This window comes from Liolophura sinensis, chromosome 1 (assembly GCF_032854445.1).
Source record: "Liolophura sinensis isolate JHLJ2023 chromosome 1, CUHK_Ljap_v2, whole genome shotgun sequence".
Taxonomy (NCBI): Eukaryota; Metazoa; Mollusca; class Polyplacophora; order Chitonida; family Chitonidae; genus Liolophura; species Liolophura sinensis.
The window spans coordinates 35,880,807-35,896,954 of NC_088295.1; the positions used below are offsets into that span (position 1 = coordinate 35,880,807).

The following is a 16,148-nucleotide window of genomic DNA, read 5'->3' on the forward strand; positions in this document are numbered from 1 at the left end:
CCGTATCAGTATAATGGCTCGGGCGGGGCGGCTTGCTTGCCTTCGGTAAGTCGTCTCAGTGAGGCAGCACTAAATAAAAGAGCGGTGGAAATCCGTCCTGCAACAAGGAGGCACATTACACGTACATGCACGTACATGCACCCTAATGATTCCTTCGTCGTCGTTTTATGACTGAAAAATTGTTGAGAACGACGTTAAACCCCAAGCACTCACTCCTCACCATAAAATACAAACCCCCGAAAAATATCATAGGGCTGGTGATTCTTGGCATGTCCTTTCATATCTAGTAAAACCAGAAACATTATTCTTTAAATAATCAAGTTCATTTATTCCCATCAACACACCGAGAACATGTTATTTATATCACAGATGATAAAACATTTAAAATATGCAATTAACTTAAACAATATTCTAATTTACATAATGTCATTTCATCACAGAATGCTTTTAGAGCTGTTTGATTTGTTATAAAAAATACAAATTAAAACAAAGTAATACTGAGCAAGTATATAAGTACACAGGATTTCAAGCAAGTGCTCATCAGAGGGATTTGTGCCTATGTAATGAACATTATAATTTGTGATATGTACAAATGTATCATGTTATATACAAATGGTAGATTTTCACACTGGGTGATTTCAGAACATAATATATGACAAAAAGTAAGCTTAACAAACAATGAATAGTGATCAAGACTTAATGGATGTATTCCCCTTGGTATTTTTCTTGGGGTCACAATAAAACACAAAAATACCTCACATTACTAACTTTATTTTATCCTATAATTAAATAGACCATTAAAAGCATTTCAATTTATATACATTTACTTTAATAATGATTCTTCAGTAGAACGTGCATTTCCAAGAATGCTCTGAAAAGAGGTGAAGAAAAGCTTATTGATTACTGACAAAGTGATATAGATATAAATGTATATACACACCCCCCATACAATTTCCACTTTCTGAGTAGAAACAAGAAATAAAAAAACAGCCTAGTTACTGGCCGGTTAAATCTGTGTTCCCCTGACACTGTTCTTTTGGGTGTAATTTTTAATAAAATGACCACCATTGTCGACATGTAATTATCATTCCTCACACTTGCTTTTTTGTTATTTGTGTGAAGGTTTAGTATGGTTAATTTTGGATACAAAATACATGCTTGTTACTTGTGTTGCTACACTGGAGCGTTGAAATGCTTCGGATTCCTATCATTGTCGCCAATAATTTTGCTTAAGAACTTCATAGATGACAATAAGTAAGTTAGAGCATAAGTTACTCTGATAAGGTCAGCGTATTCAGGTTGATTCGGCTATACCTGAAATAAAGTTGGAACTTTCGGTTATATAATCAAATTTCTGTGTCCGGCTGATTTTCCACCTTATTTAGAATGTATTCACACTCGGGGACGTTGCATCAAGCTTCAAGTCACTGTGGTCTTGGTTTTCAACACTGTCAAGACGAGAGGGAGACTTGGTGTAGCGCAGGCACACTTCTGACCTCTCAGGCCGCTGTTTGAGCGGGGATTTTGGTGGAGTTTTCATCTGAACTTTGGATGGCTCCCGTTTTTGAAACATGTCTGCAGAGGGTGGTCTCAGCGTGCTTATATCTGTAATGACAACAGGAATTGATACGGCGACTGAAAGAGTGTGTCTCTTGGCTTAGGATTGATTGAACTCAGTTTGCAGTTTTCCTGCCCAGTTGTGATATGTTAAATGGAAGGATGATTTTTCTTCTCGAAATACACACACACCTTTAAGAACTCTAATGCATAAACTCCTTAACCCACACAGCACAGCTGTTGATTTTTTTTTTCGCTGATTCATAAAGTTCCGGAATTATAGTTGTGTGGCAGTTTAGTACAAGACGTAGTTTGTTATTGGGTTGAAGTGTCTGTACCTGTCCACTGTATGTACATGACATATCTCCAGACATTTTACGTTTTGGGAGTCTTGACCTACCTTGATCATTGCCGACGACTGGTCTCTGTTGTAATGTGGGCTGTGTGTCCTTCATAGGCATGTCATCCAAGGACAGTCTGTGGAATGATATAAGTGGAAAGGTGTAAACTTGAACACAGATTTAGATTCACAAGAGACAAAACACACGGGTAATGAATTCATACATTATAAAATGAACGGTTTGGTTGAATGTCTGGACTGCAAACTCGGATGAAAACCAGCACTGAAAGAATGAAATCATTTCAATTCTGACACGGACGAGGGGAAAAGTTTCGAAGAGAGCGAGTATGCTGAGAAAAAATCGAGAAACATTCAGTTTCATTGTAAAGCCAGTATTTTATGGTATTTGTTTATTTATCTGAGACGTTTTGTAGCCCTGTGGATACTTAGTGGCGGATAACACAGCAAAGTATAGAATTTATGCGTCAAAACATTCGTACATCAGCCGTCAACCAAAATGGACGTTCCAGATCAATAATAGCAAGTTCACAAAACAACTGACGATTCACTGCCACGGTTGTATCTACTAGAAGTGTGTTGAGACGCCTCAAAAATCTTTAACCGCTTTAAATTCGGGTATTTAAAGGTTTGGACACGAGTGGCTTAGTATAGTGGTAGGAAATGCATTTTAATTTTAGCACTTTGAATATTTGAAGAGGAAGTGTATAGAAGACTATGTGTTGCTATTTCTTGTTTAAGGCAAACCTATGACTGGTGGCTGACAGTTATGTTGCTATGAATTGACACTTCACTAAACTTCCTTCTACCATGGCTACGTTGACTTCCTTGATGGCATTTGAACAGTTGTGTTATGTTAGAATCGTGTGGTTGACCGGATTGCCAATACCCATCACATTGCCATTTAAGACATCAGTTAAATAGTTCTCGATCACGGATTTTCCATTCGACCTCGGAAACAGTATCCTTTGAAGTTTAATTCTTGTATACTGTTTGAATGCTGATGTGATCCCAACCATGGTCGAAGACAAAAATGTTTGCCTATTAGCAGCTGTTTTCTGCTGACTGATTTTCCATAGCCATTTACCCTTAGGTGCAATCTTAAGGTTGTCTTTCCAACATATAGTTGACCACACTTTTTTCAATGGGCTACGGAGGGTTTAATTTAGCACAATTTCAGGACCAACATCTTACAAACCTTTTGGTGCTGACCCCGATGGGCAATCAAACCTGCAGGGCCACCATCTTACAAACCAAAAGTGTTGGCTGTGGTGGACAAACAAACCTGCGGGGCCAACATCTTACAAACCATAAAGTGTTGGCTGTGGTGGACAAACAAACCTGCGGGGCCAACATCTTACAAACCATAAAGTGTTGGCCCTGCTGAACAATCAAACCTACAGGGCCAACATCTTACAAACCGTATGGTGCTGGCCATGTGGCCAGCCAAATCTGCAGCTAATGATTACTGACCTGTCGAATTTGTAGTTGCTACTGTCTTGGGTCATACCAGCGTCTGCGGTACGGTTTTTCTCCCCAATAGGAGGCAGGGTGGCATGTTTCTCACCGAGCTCCAAGGGTGGTTGGACAAACTGTGCAGGGTATTGTTTGTAGTACTCTTCTCTGCCCATGGTTGCCGACCGGATCAAGTCCAAAACAACTCCCTTCTCTGAAAATATTTATCATTTTTGGTGTTTGCTGTTAATTCTAGTTCAGGTTCACTTTTAGGTTAAAGGTAAAAAAGTGTGTTGAACTCAAAGGACCTTGCCTGGAACATAATGCTATAAGTTAAAATTATTTACGAGATAAGTCACGAAGAATTTGTTTATCAAGGTGTGCAAAAGTCGGTAAGCCAAAAATCTCCAACAGAAACTTCCTTGAGAACAAAGAAACTAAATAAGACATGTCTGGACAGTGTTCTGTTATGCCGAGTTATGATCGTCAATATTGCATAAGTGGCGTTACACACAGGCGATTTTCTATGGGTATTTGGTATTCTAATTCCTATTTTGTGCCGATGATGATAAATCGGATACTCTGGTCTCCTGTATACATAAACCTGGCCTAGTAATGCTATTAAAGTGAAAAATTGCTCAATACGGTGTTAACCAATGATTAAATAGTTGCACTTATACTACAAATCGTAATTTTCGCTCATTTGTTCGATATGTAGTCAGAAATAAGACTGATATCGCTTCTAGGAAACTGTTTAGTGATGAATGGCAATAACCGAAAGGGTAATATAAGGCATTTAACATTCTGTTAACTTCGAAACATTCAATATTTATCATTTTAATAGCAGACCAACGCCTGGTACACCTGGTTAGCACCGCTGATGTTATACTTTTGGATTCTTTAATAGCTATATAACTATATTGCAGGAAGCTGTATGACTGGTGTCAAGCAATCTCATTTTTTTTTTATTCCTTTGTCATGCGTGAAGCCCGTTGGTTACGTCGCTAATTCATAAAAAATGAGACGTTTTACGTTATAGTTTCACAAATGTTCTCGAATATCTGCTAAGTTTATATTTTTAGAATTAAGGACGCGTAATTTTTCTTTGCTAATATTCGTAATTTCTAGATAAATTTGTTTTCAGAAGCACTTCAAAAACAGGGTAATCTGGCTACATGTGTACCTACCTCGATCGCCCGCCGAGCAGAGCCAAGCCTGGACAGCGTTGATGTCGTCTGTTTGTAGAATCTGACACAACATCGTCAGCACCTGCCGGGAAAATTCTCAGACATATTGCATGATATAATACACGTGATGTATCTGACTGGAGCATCACATTTGCCTGCTGCCAGACCACAATTCAAAAGCCAACCACAAACGAATACTATATAAAACCAACTGTTCATCTGATCACAATGATTTCTTGCTTGCTTACAAACGATCCTATACACATATGGTTAAAATGTCAGCCGGAGGCATTCGTGGTATAATGGTTAGCGTTTTAGTGCAGCACAATGGCAGATACGTTTGCTGTGAGTTCAAGTCCAGCTCATGCTGGCTTCTTCTCCGGTCATACGTCAAATAGATAGCCTATAAATGTCAGCCATATTTTATTTATTTGGGCACGTTAACTTACCATGTTTTCAGGATCGGGCTCGGCGGCTATGTGTTGAAGAGCCGCCGGGAACCTGTTTCCCCACCTAGACCCCCCTCGGGTCATGGCCCGTGAGGGGGGCGGGATAAGCCTGCCGGTCTCAGAGGAATACATCGTCTGTGGTCTCCTCTCTATATCAGGGTTAGGAGCTTCTTGTTTCTCTTGCAAGAACCCTGCAGCTTGGGCCAGACTCCTTAGCTCGTCCCGCCATGCCTCGGTCACAGGAACTGATGTTATAACAGAAAAAACACAATCGTCAATACATTGGTTTGGACGAACCTACAGCTTAATACGATTTGTCTTTCTTTCATATATTGGGTTACTCATATGACTCAGCATATTACTCAACGCTACATGCATAAAAACATCCGGGCATCCCTCTGTTTCTTCCACCCATACCACTGACCGCCATAGTACAGGTGAAAAAATCTTGAGTATGGCGTGAAATACCATTCAAATAAATGATAAATATAGAAATATAAAAACAATATGTACATGTAAAGCGTCACTACTGCGTCCGCTTTCGCGTCCATTGCAGTAGCAATTGAGGTCTAAATTGATTGATTGTTTTAGCCTCAAAGATTTCATCTCTATGGGATGGACATCACAAGGCCAGTAGGCTGTAGCTTTCCATCTATATTTGTCAGTAATTGTGTTTGGAGTCCATGTTGTAAAAATGTTTTCGACATAATGCTTTGCTCGCAAGTAAAATCAGCTTACAATCAACTCAGCTAATGCAGTGTTTTATGATGACAGTATGACCATATGAAAAAAACGGAAATAAAAGAACTGACTACACAGCTCTGTCCTTAATTGTCATCTGCAGGAAGTTTTCCAGTTGCAACACTCAAACTCATCACTACATAATAAATGTGGGAGGAATTAATTTAAAACTAGCCACCAGTGGCTAATAATTCCAATCCCTTGAACCTGAAATTCAAAATATTGATTCCCATACATATAACAGTATTCCAAAGGCCTGTTTCATTGTGCAATTGCTTCACGCTGTTCCACATGTATGAAATCATACCGAATTCCACAGAATGGCATATATATAGACCGTTCTAAAGCCTTACCCAGCCCAACTTTGGGAATTGCCTTCTCTCTCCAGGGGTAATTCCTTAAGCCTGTGAAGTAAGCCAACCCGGTGATCGTGTTGATGGGATGAAGCTGAGAATTCACGTTGATGGCATTGACGGGGAGTCGGTGATCCCAGGATTTGCTCAGTTTCTTTTGGTTGTAGCTATCTGGTGGAAACTGCAGGGAATAGCGCGGGTTGGCGAAGAAACCTTGGTCATTGACAGAGCATATTGGGATATCGAGCAAACCTGAAATGGGTAGAAAACAAACATGAAACCAACGGGTTGACAAAGATACCTTTGTCGTTGACAGAAGACATGTAGTGGGATACTGAATAAGGATGAAATGGATAAAAAAACATGGTTGTTGACTCATCATATTAAGATATCGAGCAAACCTGAAATGGATAGCAGAAAAGATGAAGGCAATGATTTCGTGAAGAATCCAAGATCACTTTGCAAATATATTATGGGCCATCGAGCAAGCCTGAAATGGGGAAACATCTGAGAAACTCTGTGGGTTGGCGAAAGAACACTGGTCATTGATTGAGGCCATAGAATAAACCAGGAAACCAGCCAGTTGGTGAAGAAACACCGACCATTGATATAATATGTTATGGAGTCGAAGAAGTCTGAAGGGAAGACGGGAAACCAGGTGGTCAATGGGCTGGCGAAGACATCGCGCTCGTTGATTGATGATATTGGATCATCAAGTAGGCCCGGAAAAAATGGAAGATAAAACACATACCAGCCTTTACGCATTAATTATTTTTTGTAAATAAGGCAACCGTGAAAAACTGTTCTTTGCTGGTAGCCCGCTTTAGGATATATGAGGATGCACCCCGTGGCCGTGTCGTTAAGACAGCTATTTAGTAATCGTTATGACCATGGAAATAGTTTAATATAGCACAGATATTTTCATGCCATAACACACCAGGTGTTTGTTTAAACCCAGCCTTGCATAGACCGGGAATCCCCCGAGATTCACCTCTCATACTGCCGAAGACAAACCCGAAGGCACCGTGCAGGACATCGAGCCCAGGGCACCAAACCGACACCACACCAGACACGACAAGGTCACTTTAAAGGCATGTACGCCTGACCCCGACCGGGCAGTACTTTCCCATTTTGAGGCCCAGTCTACAGTAGTACGCTAGAGCTAGTTTCATAAATACAGGTCTGGCATACACCTATAACATACTCTGCATGGTGATTCCTCTTACCTTTATTAAGTCTGTCGACAAAGCTTAATTGTGTTAACCTACACTTACATGAACTGACCCTTTAAATGGCCTATTTGGTCTGTAGTAGGTCATATTAATCATACTTCAGTTTTCATCTACTGACAGGTAAGTTTTAGGCCATAGGTGAGTATATTTACTTAAATACCGTTGGAATATTACCCCAGTTAAGACTGATAGGTAAATAATATTCTCTGTGTCTGTAAATCTCTTACATTTGACAGTTCTCTAACGTGTGGTGAAAGCCCACGTATTTCATGTCTAGTATTATCCCATCCACACGGATTTTTTCCCCAATATAAAGTTTCTCTGCCTTGTGTGGTTTCACTAAAGCTACATTTTAAAGATTAATTAGGGGTCTCAGTGGCTCAGTTGGTTAGCACTCTAGCGCAGCGTAATGAACCAGGAGTCTCTCACCAATGCGGTCGCTGTGAGTTCAAGTCCAGCTCATGCTGGCTTCCTCTCCGGCCATAAGTGGGAAGGTCTGCCAGCATCCTGCGGATGGTCGTGGGTTTCCCCCTGGGCTGTGCCCGGTTTCCACCCACCAAACTGCTGGCCGCCGTCGTATAAGTGAAATATTCTTGAGTACGGCGTAAAACATCAATCAAATAAATAAATACAGATTAATTAGGAAATTAATACTGATCCCGTCTGAGTTTCATAAGATCTCATGCTAATATCCAACGATCACGTGCGTTTATTCCATTATAGGTACTGAGTTTTCGGTATAATAAAACATATGGCGCATGCTGGGGTGTGGGACATCAGGAATTATCAGCTGTCGACAATATATATTCAGCGAGTGCGTAGCCCTCGTTGAATGCCACTTCCCTCGAGTTGATAATTCCTGATGTCCCACCCAACAACATGCACTTTCTGTATAATATTATACCTTATAGGGTTATTCACAGTTTCCATTGGTCGAGAGACGGTCACATGATATTCCGCAAAACATGATATACAACAATCACGCGAGCCAAGGAATGCAACGTCACCCGCACAAAGTATTATCCCACTTTCACGAGGTAACATCCAACGATCTCGAGCTAATATGGACACAGACCCCCATTACAACTTCCGTTTTTCGGTAGGGACGATTGTAGTTCTGTGAATTTTAGGGTATAAAGTCTTTTTTTGCTCCCAGGCGTCCATTTTTGGTGCACAGGTGCATGCTTGGTATTAAAATTCTGGAAACTGTCTAAACTTTGAGGAGGTATGAGCTTTATTGATGAAAGTTTGAAATTCTGGGTGACAGGACACAAGGTGTGAGGTAGTGATGAGGCTGCGAGTGACGTCCCCTTGGCGTTGCTAGGCACGCCTCCCAGCTGCCGGCATGGAAAGGTCCAGATTTTGACGGTCAACCTATGTCAAGATTTTTATGGCTTCTTTCTCACAGGCTGGGCCAGGTATGCACCAAAGCTTATTGGCCACGGAATGTTTGGGATTGAGCTACAGCGCTAGACGTTAACATTGTCGCTTATGGAAAATTAATGGGGGTCCGAGGCCATATCCAACGATCACGTGCGTTTATTCCACAGCAGTTATCTCCCTTTGAGAGCTCTCTGGCGTCTGCTTGTTCGTGAAGAGAACAACCGGATGGTGATTATAGCTCCATTATCGATATACAAATTAGGCGATATTAAGTACAACTCTAAAAGGTACTGTTTCTTTCTTTTTTTTTCTTTTGGAGGGGGGGGGGGGTGGTATAATAAAATATATGGTTCAACTTCGCCCTCGTCGAATATCATTTTTTTCGAACTGACAGTTCCTGATGTCCCACCTCACAGCTCGCTCTGTAGGGCTGTGATTACATATACTATCACAGTCTTGTTCCATAAGTTTACCTCGAACACCTCTGTTCTTCCCTTGATGGCATCAGTATACTACAGCTGGGAACCAAATAATTTGTCTGTCCGCCGCCACAGTCGTCCCAGCTATCAATTTCAGGTACCGGTAGGTGTTACCATGTGTCACCACCGATAAATCTACACAAGCATGAAATTACAGTGGAAACTGGATAAATCCCAACCGCCACGTTTGAATGCATACTCCCCACAGTCCATACAAGGGAGATAACTGCTGACACTTCCAGCATATTTTGTACTTGTTTAATCTTTTCTTCAATTTTGTCTGACCAGACTGGTGAATTCATCAGCGAGACTTCAGCTGGTTTTGAGCTCTAAGCGCTTTTTCCTTCCCTTAGAATTCCATGACTCACCTTTAATGTGCCTGACTCTGTTGGGGTGGGGATTGTGACGGGTGAAGAATGAGTTTCTGCTGAGCTGACCGAACCTGTAGCCGCTCTGTGTGGCGGGGCGGGACATCTCACTCACTCCCTGGTTACCATCCGCCATCGTGCTTCTGACAACCAACGGACCGTTAGACGGACGAAACACTTCAGACTGACTCATGATGATATCTAAAAAAATGGAACACAGTTAAAAGTTGGTATACTTCTGTGCCTAGTTGCTAAAATTGCAGTTTATCTTGCTTACATTCTGGCCACACTCATGGTCGCCAAGGCTTATCACTCTGTTGTCAGTTGCACACAGGGCAAGCCTAGCGACAATATACACGTGGAAGCTAATATGGAATGGGTCCATTCGTATAAAAAATATGTATATGATGACCACAGAATGATATTAGCTAGGCTATACCCATTAACAATTCTGCTTTATATATAACGTTGGCAAAGTCTTAACTAGTATACCTTTCGCAGAGGTCACCGCAGTCAATTCACAAACAATAGTAGAGCCACCATTGTTCGAGAATTATCCTAAATTTCATCAGTTTCAATTGTCTATCAGATTTCGATGACACATGACCTCATACTCAAAGCCGTCTTGGTGTTCTTGCATAGTAACGTCAACAACATTCGGGAACATTCATCAATGAATTGTTATCTAATTCTTGGATTTCAATATTTATAGCCGGCCCCGATAGCACTGTTGGTAGAGCGTCCCCTTCGGGAGCGGTAGATCCAGGGTCAATCTTGGGCCTAAGACTTTAAATGAGGAAGTTGTAACTTCCTCGCTTGGCGTTCAGCTTGAAGGGGATAGTGCAGAGACCAGAGACTGGTTGACCCGTATCAGTATAGTGACTCAGACGGGGCGGCTTACTTGCCCTCGGTAAGTGGTCTTAGTGAAGCAGCACTAGATTAAAGAGCGGTGGAAATCCGTCCTGCAACAAGGAGGCACATTACATGCACTCTAAGGATACCTCCGTGGTCATATGGCTGAAAAATTGTTAAGTACGACGTTAAACCCCAAGCACTCATTAACTCAGTATTTATTTCTCGTTCGTCAGTTACAATATGCCTGAAACAATGCTGATAGGGCGATTGCCAAGTTCATGTCATTGCTCGCTCAATGATTTTTACATTTGAAAGTTTTTCCATAAAGCGAGAGACCTTTGTAAAATCCCTCTTTGCAAATGTTTTTATCAATACTAGAAAGAATTCTGTTTTATCAGGACCTATTCCATTAGTATCATATACTGTACCAACATAGGACTTCTTCCATTAGTACCATAGACCGTACAGACTTTGGAACTCTTCCATTAGTATCATAGACTGTACAGACATTGGACTTCTTCCATTAGTACCATAGACTGTACAGACATTGGACCTCTTCCATTAGTATCATAGGCTGTACAGACATAGGACCTCTTCCATTAGTGTCCTAGACTGTACAGATATGGAGAGATCCCAGATTACTCCTGTTAAACCGATCCACCCCGGATCTAGCATATAGGCAATGCAGTTCAGCTCAAATGCAGTGTTAATATAATATTCTCAGTAAAAAATATCCCTTGCACAAGGAAAGTATGCACCTCAAACTACTAGTATTTGAGATAAAATTCTTCTCATGGAACAGGTAATGATTTTGTTGAATTGCAGCACTCAACGTTGTACGGAAACATTCAATGCCAGTATCGACAAGTTAGCCCGGCAAATGTCAACACGACCGCATTGCAGACGTTGCCGCTTGGCAGTCCCCTATAAAATACCCACACATTATGGATTTATAAGTGTCTCTGATTTCCAATGGCGCTGGAAACTACACGCCTTCTTCCAAAAGGATCACCAGAATCACGACTAAAGTGAACGACCAGGTTGTAATGTAGACTATTGATATGTCGATGTCGGTGGCAGAAGATTTGCTCAGTGTTTCATCGTCCAAACGGGAGACACTGACCAAGGCGTGGAATCCACAATGTCCTTTGTACGACGGCGCTTATACTAGCTTATTCATCATCAGTGAACTGGAAAATAGTCCGGTGATATCCGGGTATATACTGGCCTCATTTGTGCACAACATATAAATACATGGATCGGCCATGTTAGCTTGGTAGATATTAAATATGCTGTTCTTTGGTCATGCATATGAATCCGAATCTGTATAAAGACGTTTAATTTAACTGAAGGTACCGAATGTTACATTAATTGCTTTTTAGAATATACTCATGGTTGTTATATCAACGGTTTTCTAACAATGGTATTATATCACTAATCCAGGATTTCAATATGTCAGTGGTATGCTGAAGCGGCCATTGTGTGTTCTGTTGAACAATGTATTGCTATACATGATCAGTCTGAACAGATGTTTGAACCAGGTTTATTACGAGGCAATGCTGACGTTAATATAAATACACAGGCTTTATGTGCCCTATGAATTTGTACAAAACAAGGCGGGCTATACGTAAGCCTGTAAAAGTCATGACGTCATGAAAATGACCTCTATACGTGTAGATCAGCTGTTGCCGGAAATTAACCACAAATATATATATATATATATATATATATATATATATATATATATATATATATATATATATATATATAGCCAAACATGGAATGACCCCTCAGCGAAGTCCAATTTAACATTTAACAGTTATATTTCAACGTGAAGACGAAAGCGTGGTTTAGTTAGACCATGTACATATATACTTTCAACCCATGCCACAATGACGGTGTTCCAAAATCCAGCTTAATTCGTTATGACCTGCCTCTCTACATCGGTCCTATTCTAGGTGTAAAGTATGTCCAGCCAAAGCATTTACTGGATATGGTCTTGAAATCGGAGAAGTTAACGAAGGCCAGAAGAAGGTTTTTTGAACAATAAAGAAGCAAAACTTAACGTAATGAAACAAAATGCCTTTTAAATCAAGAATTCTACACCAGCAGACAAATTAAAAGGGCACTCGTTCAAAGCTCAGAATATTTCCTCACTACCATTGCCAAGGAAAACACAGACTTAATAAAGTGTAGTGACGAACCTCACAGTTATCTCCAAGTCAATTTCTGTAAAAGTAAACCAGTTAAGTCACTGGCCCAAGAAAACCGTGCAAATCAGGCAGTGAAATTGGAAGTTAACATATGAGGATCAACTTAATGGAATTTAGATTAGATCTGAACTGACATGGTAAGTTAAGGTTTGGCGTGTTGGATATTTAGCCGCACTAACAGTTGCCAAGCTTAAAAACATATCAGGTGTAAGTCAACGAGTTCAGTCTTTGTAAAGTGTATTATCTAGTGTGATTAACTGTACAATATAAACTTTGTATTTGTATTGATTATCCCAAGTGAAAAGAACTACAGTAGATCTTGAACCGATATGTATCAATAACTCATTCATGCAACAATGGTTTGAATATAGGGACATTTGTTTCTCAACAACCACTAATGAGAGAGTACATATGGAGATTTATATTGGCAACAATAGGAGGTCATGTTTCAGGAGCTCCTTGAACAAAGCGATTGGTAACTTTAACCAAAACTCGTAATCCAAATTAAGCTCTTGAATATGTGCTGATTCCAATCTGTGGATGTACGCACTGAGTCGAGTCTGAGCATCCTGCTTCAGATATTTTGTTTTGTAAAGAGGATCAGAGTTTTGGACATTAGCACAACATGGCTTTGTGAATTTGGCTTAGGTGTGGCCTATAAGCAGAGCAGAACTGTGCAGGTGCTGTTCTGATTGTGCACGATATGATTTACAGCTAGTCCAAATGAAAATCCAAAAGCTAATCTTTTCTTTTAGGTATACACAACTGTCAAGTCAACCATATCTATATATGTCCCAGACCATAGTTAATCTAAACACATACGAAAGCAGTTCATGAAATTATTAACATAATCCCTTGCACAAGTTTTTTACCCTGTAAATCACAAAGTCAATTTACCTGTGCTACCTGTATTTTGCGGGTCACAGTGGCCGGTGTACCTGTTACAGTCTTGACAGGTGTGAGGTGTCAACAATCACTGTCCCGTCCCTGAGCACCAGCAATCGCCCGTCCCCTCGGCTGACAAACACCAGCTCTGAGAGCACAACGTCAGAGTTACTGCCCAGCTGTCGTGTGGTCCACAATATGGCGGGGCAGTCTGTATAGTAACTCCAGTTACCATGGACGCCACGAGACAGGGGGTATTAGCCCAGACCGTTAATATCTTAAGTAGGAACAAAGCGAGCACTCGTGCGAGAGAAGAAAAATGTTTGAGATAAAAAGGTTTATAATGATCTGCGTATAGCCGGGGAGGCGTTTTAGCCAACACCATGGTCTATTGTACGCGATAATAGCTGCCGGGCCTAAGCCGTTTGGGACCAGTCTCTAATATATATATATGACAAGGCCATGCATATATATATATATATATATATATATATATATATATATATATATGCATGGCCTTGTCATTAATTGTCAGCGTTATAAGGAATTACACGCATACAAAACATTCAGGTCTGCATTTCGAAGCATTTAATGGGAAGCCCGTCCTTACATCTGGCTGAGATGTACCTCAGACCAATTGCTATGATTTTTGCGAACATGAGCGTCATTTGATTGATAAATTGATTGATTAGGGTTTGCAGCTCACAGTTTTCAACCGATCGAGTAGGGTGTCAGGTTACTGGCACTGCACCAGTATAGTTTGAACAAGTAGTGGCACATATATTCGTATTTTCAGTTTTATTAAATATTTAATGTTATATATATTGACATATTGATCGTATTAAATTAGCAACGAATATAATAATAAGGTAACAGAGATCGTTTGATCTGCCAATACACCACTACCAATATACGTCTACTTCGGAGAAGGGACGGTTGCGCAAGACATAAACATAAAAACCATTATCGATGTCGTGGGAGTAAAAAGGTGGACACTTTCAACACTTTTTAGAGTTGATGAGATCATATACATTATTGGACATGGCTTAAAAATCTCCCCCTTTTAAGCATATTTACAGAACATGTCTTGGCACATTTGATTGCATTCCTGAAAAGTTTACTGACTTTTCTCATAATTTCATATGCATTTTTAAGGATTTTTTAAATTAACACTCTAATGATTATCCGTCTTGAGAACTTTCTGGCTATTTTCACACATTAATCCCATATCTATACAAAGAGCTTACTGACCACTGTGAACATCTTTGGTTACATTATCAACAAACTTTCTGATTATTCACAAGTTCTTTGCATCTATGCGTCAAAACGGACATTGGTGCATCAGCTGTCAACAAAAATGGACATTCTAGATCAATAATCGCAAAGCCAATTTGTAAAACAACGTCTAACACAAATCCCCAAAGAACTAAGGAAGTATATAACGCGCGAATTAGGACGGGTCTATCCAAAGAAAAGCAGTTAACCGTTTTCAATGGTATTGAAAAGACACAAGGAATGTTCTAGGCGAACAAATAAAATCAACATCCAAATCGTGTACCATGCTAGTTTATAAGTTGGCGATAATCACATATGTATCTGAGTTGCGCATTGATTGCAACTGTCCCCATATCCAACGCGGCGATTATACGGTCTCTAGCCTCGGGTTAAGTGGAATCAGGCGTAGTTATGAAGCAGAGTCAGAGAATCTGAACGTTCTGGGAATATTTACTTAAAAGAGAATTATACTCCTGCAAAGCTTAAAAAACTTAAAGTAAGGCGTTAGTTGAAATCGCCACGTAATACTTGGACAGCAATATACCGAAGGGCCATGCATATGGTGTGTACATATCTTGTGGCATTTGTTAGATCCTGTAAGAATTCTGTCCAAGAATTTTTCTGTGTCATACATTTGATCGCATGTCTGGAAGAGCTTACTGATTAATACTAAATCTAATTTAAAATCTTCCTCCGAGCACACAACTGATTGCATGTGCACACAACGTTTTAACAACCACAACATATTTGATAGCATGTTCAAAGAACATTCCAACTATTTTATGGCACAATTCATTGCATGTTGAAAGAGCTTTCTGACAAGAATTAAACATTTGATAACATATCAAAAGAGCTTCCTGACTTTTATCCCATCTGTGATTAAATATACTAAGAACTTGTTCCGTAACACAACTGATCGCATGTCCAAAGAGTTTGCTGACTATCATCGCACCCTTCAATGCATGTCTAAAGAACTTTGTAACTATTATTATCACACAGAAATTTTCTGATGATTACCACAAACTTGATAACATATTGAAAGGAATTATCTTTCATAGCATATCTTTGATTGTGTGTCCTCAGACCTTTCTGACTATTATCTCTCCTTTGATTGCATGTCCAAGAGCTTCCTCCTAGTACACATTTCATTGCATGTCCACATAGCTGTCTTACTAATAATACATGTTTGACTGCATGACCAAATTAATTTCTGGCTGTTATCACAAATTTCCAAATATCAGTCGAACCTGTGATTGCATGTTCCAGAGCTTTCTTTCAGCATACCATACTTTTGATTGCATGTCCAGAGAGTTATCTGGCCATTATCCCACTTTTGATAGCATGTCCAAAGCACTTCC

At 40.1% G+C, this 16,148-nt stretch overlaps 1 protein-coding gene across 1 annotated transcript; it reads right to left on the reverse strand.

Annotated features, from left to right (window-relative positions):
* Positions 1 to 230: 230 nt before the first annotated feature.
* LOC135482234 (protein TBATA-like) lies at positions 231 to 13,653 on the reverse strand. Its single transcript, XM_064762111.1, has 8 exons — positions 13,528 to 13,653; positions 9,563 to 9,763; positions 6,101 to 6,352; positions 5,007 to 5,251; positions 4,558 to 4,639; positions 3,389 to 3,584; positions 1,958 to 2,034; positions 231 to 1,605 (listed from the first exon to the last, which is right to left on the reverse strand). Exons 2-8 carry the CDS (start codon positions 9,753 to 9,755, stop codon positions 1,382 to 1,384), a joined length of 1,269 nt encoding a protein of 422 aa, XP_064618181.1. The 5' UTR covers positions 9,756 to 9,763; positions 13,528 to 13,653; the 3' UTR covers positions 231 to 1,381.
* Between the last annotated feature and the right edge of the window lie 2,495 nt (positions 13,654 to 16,148).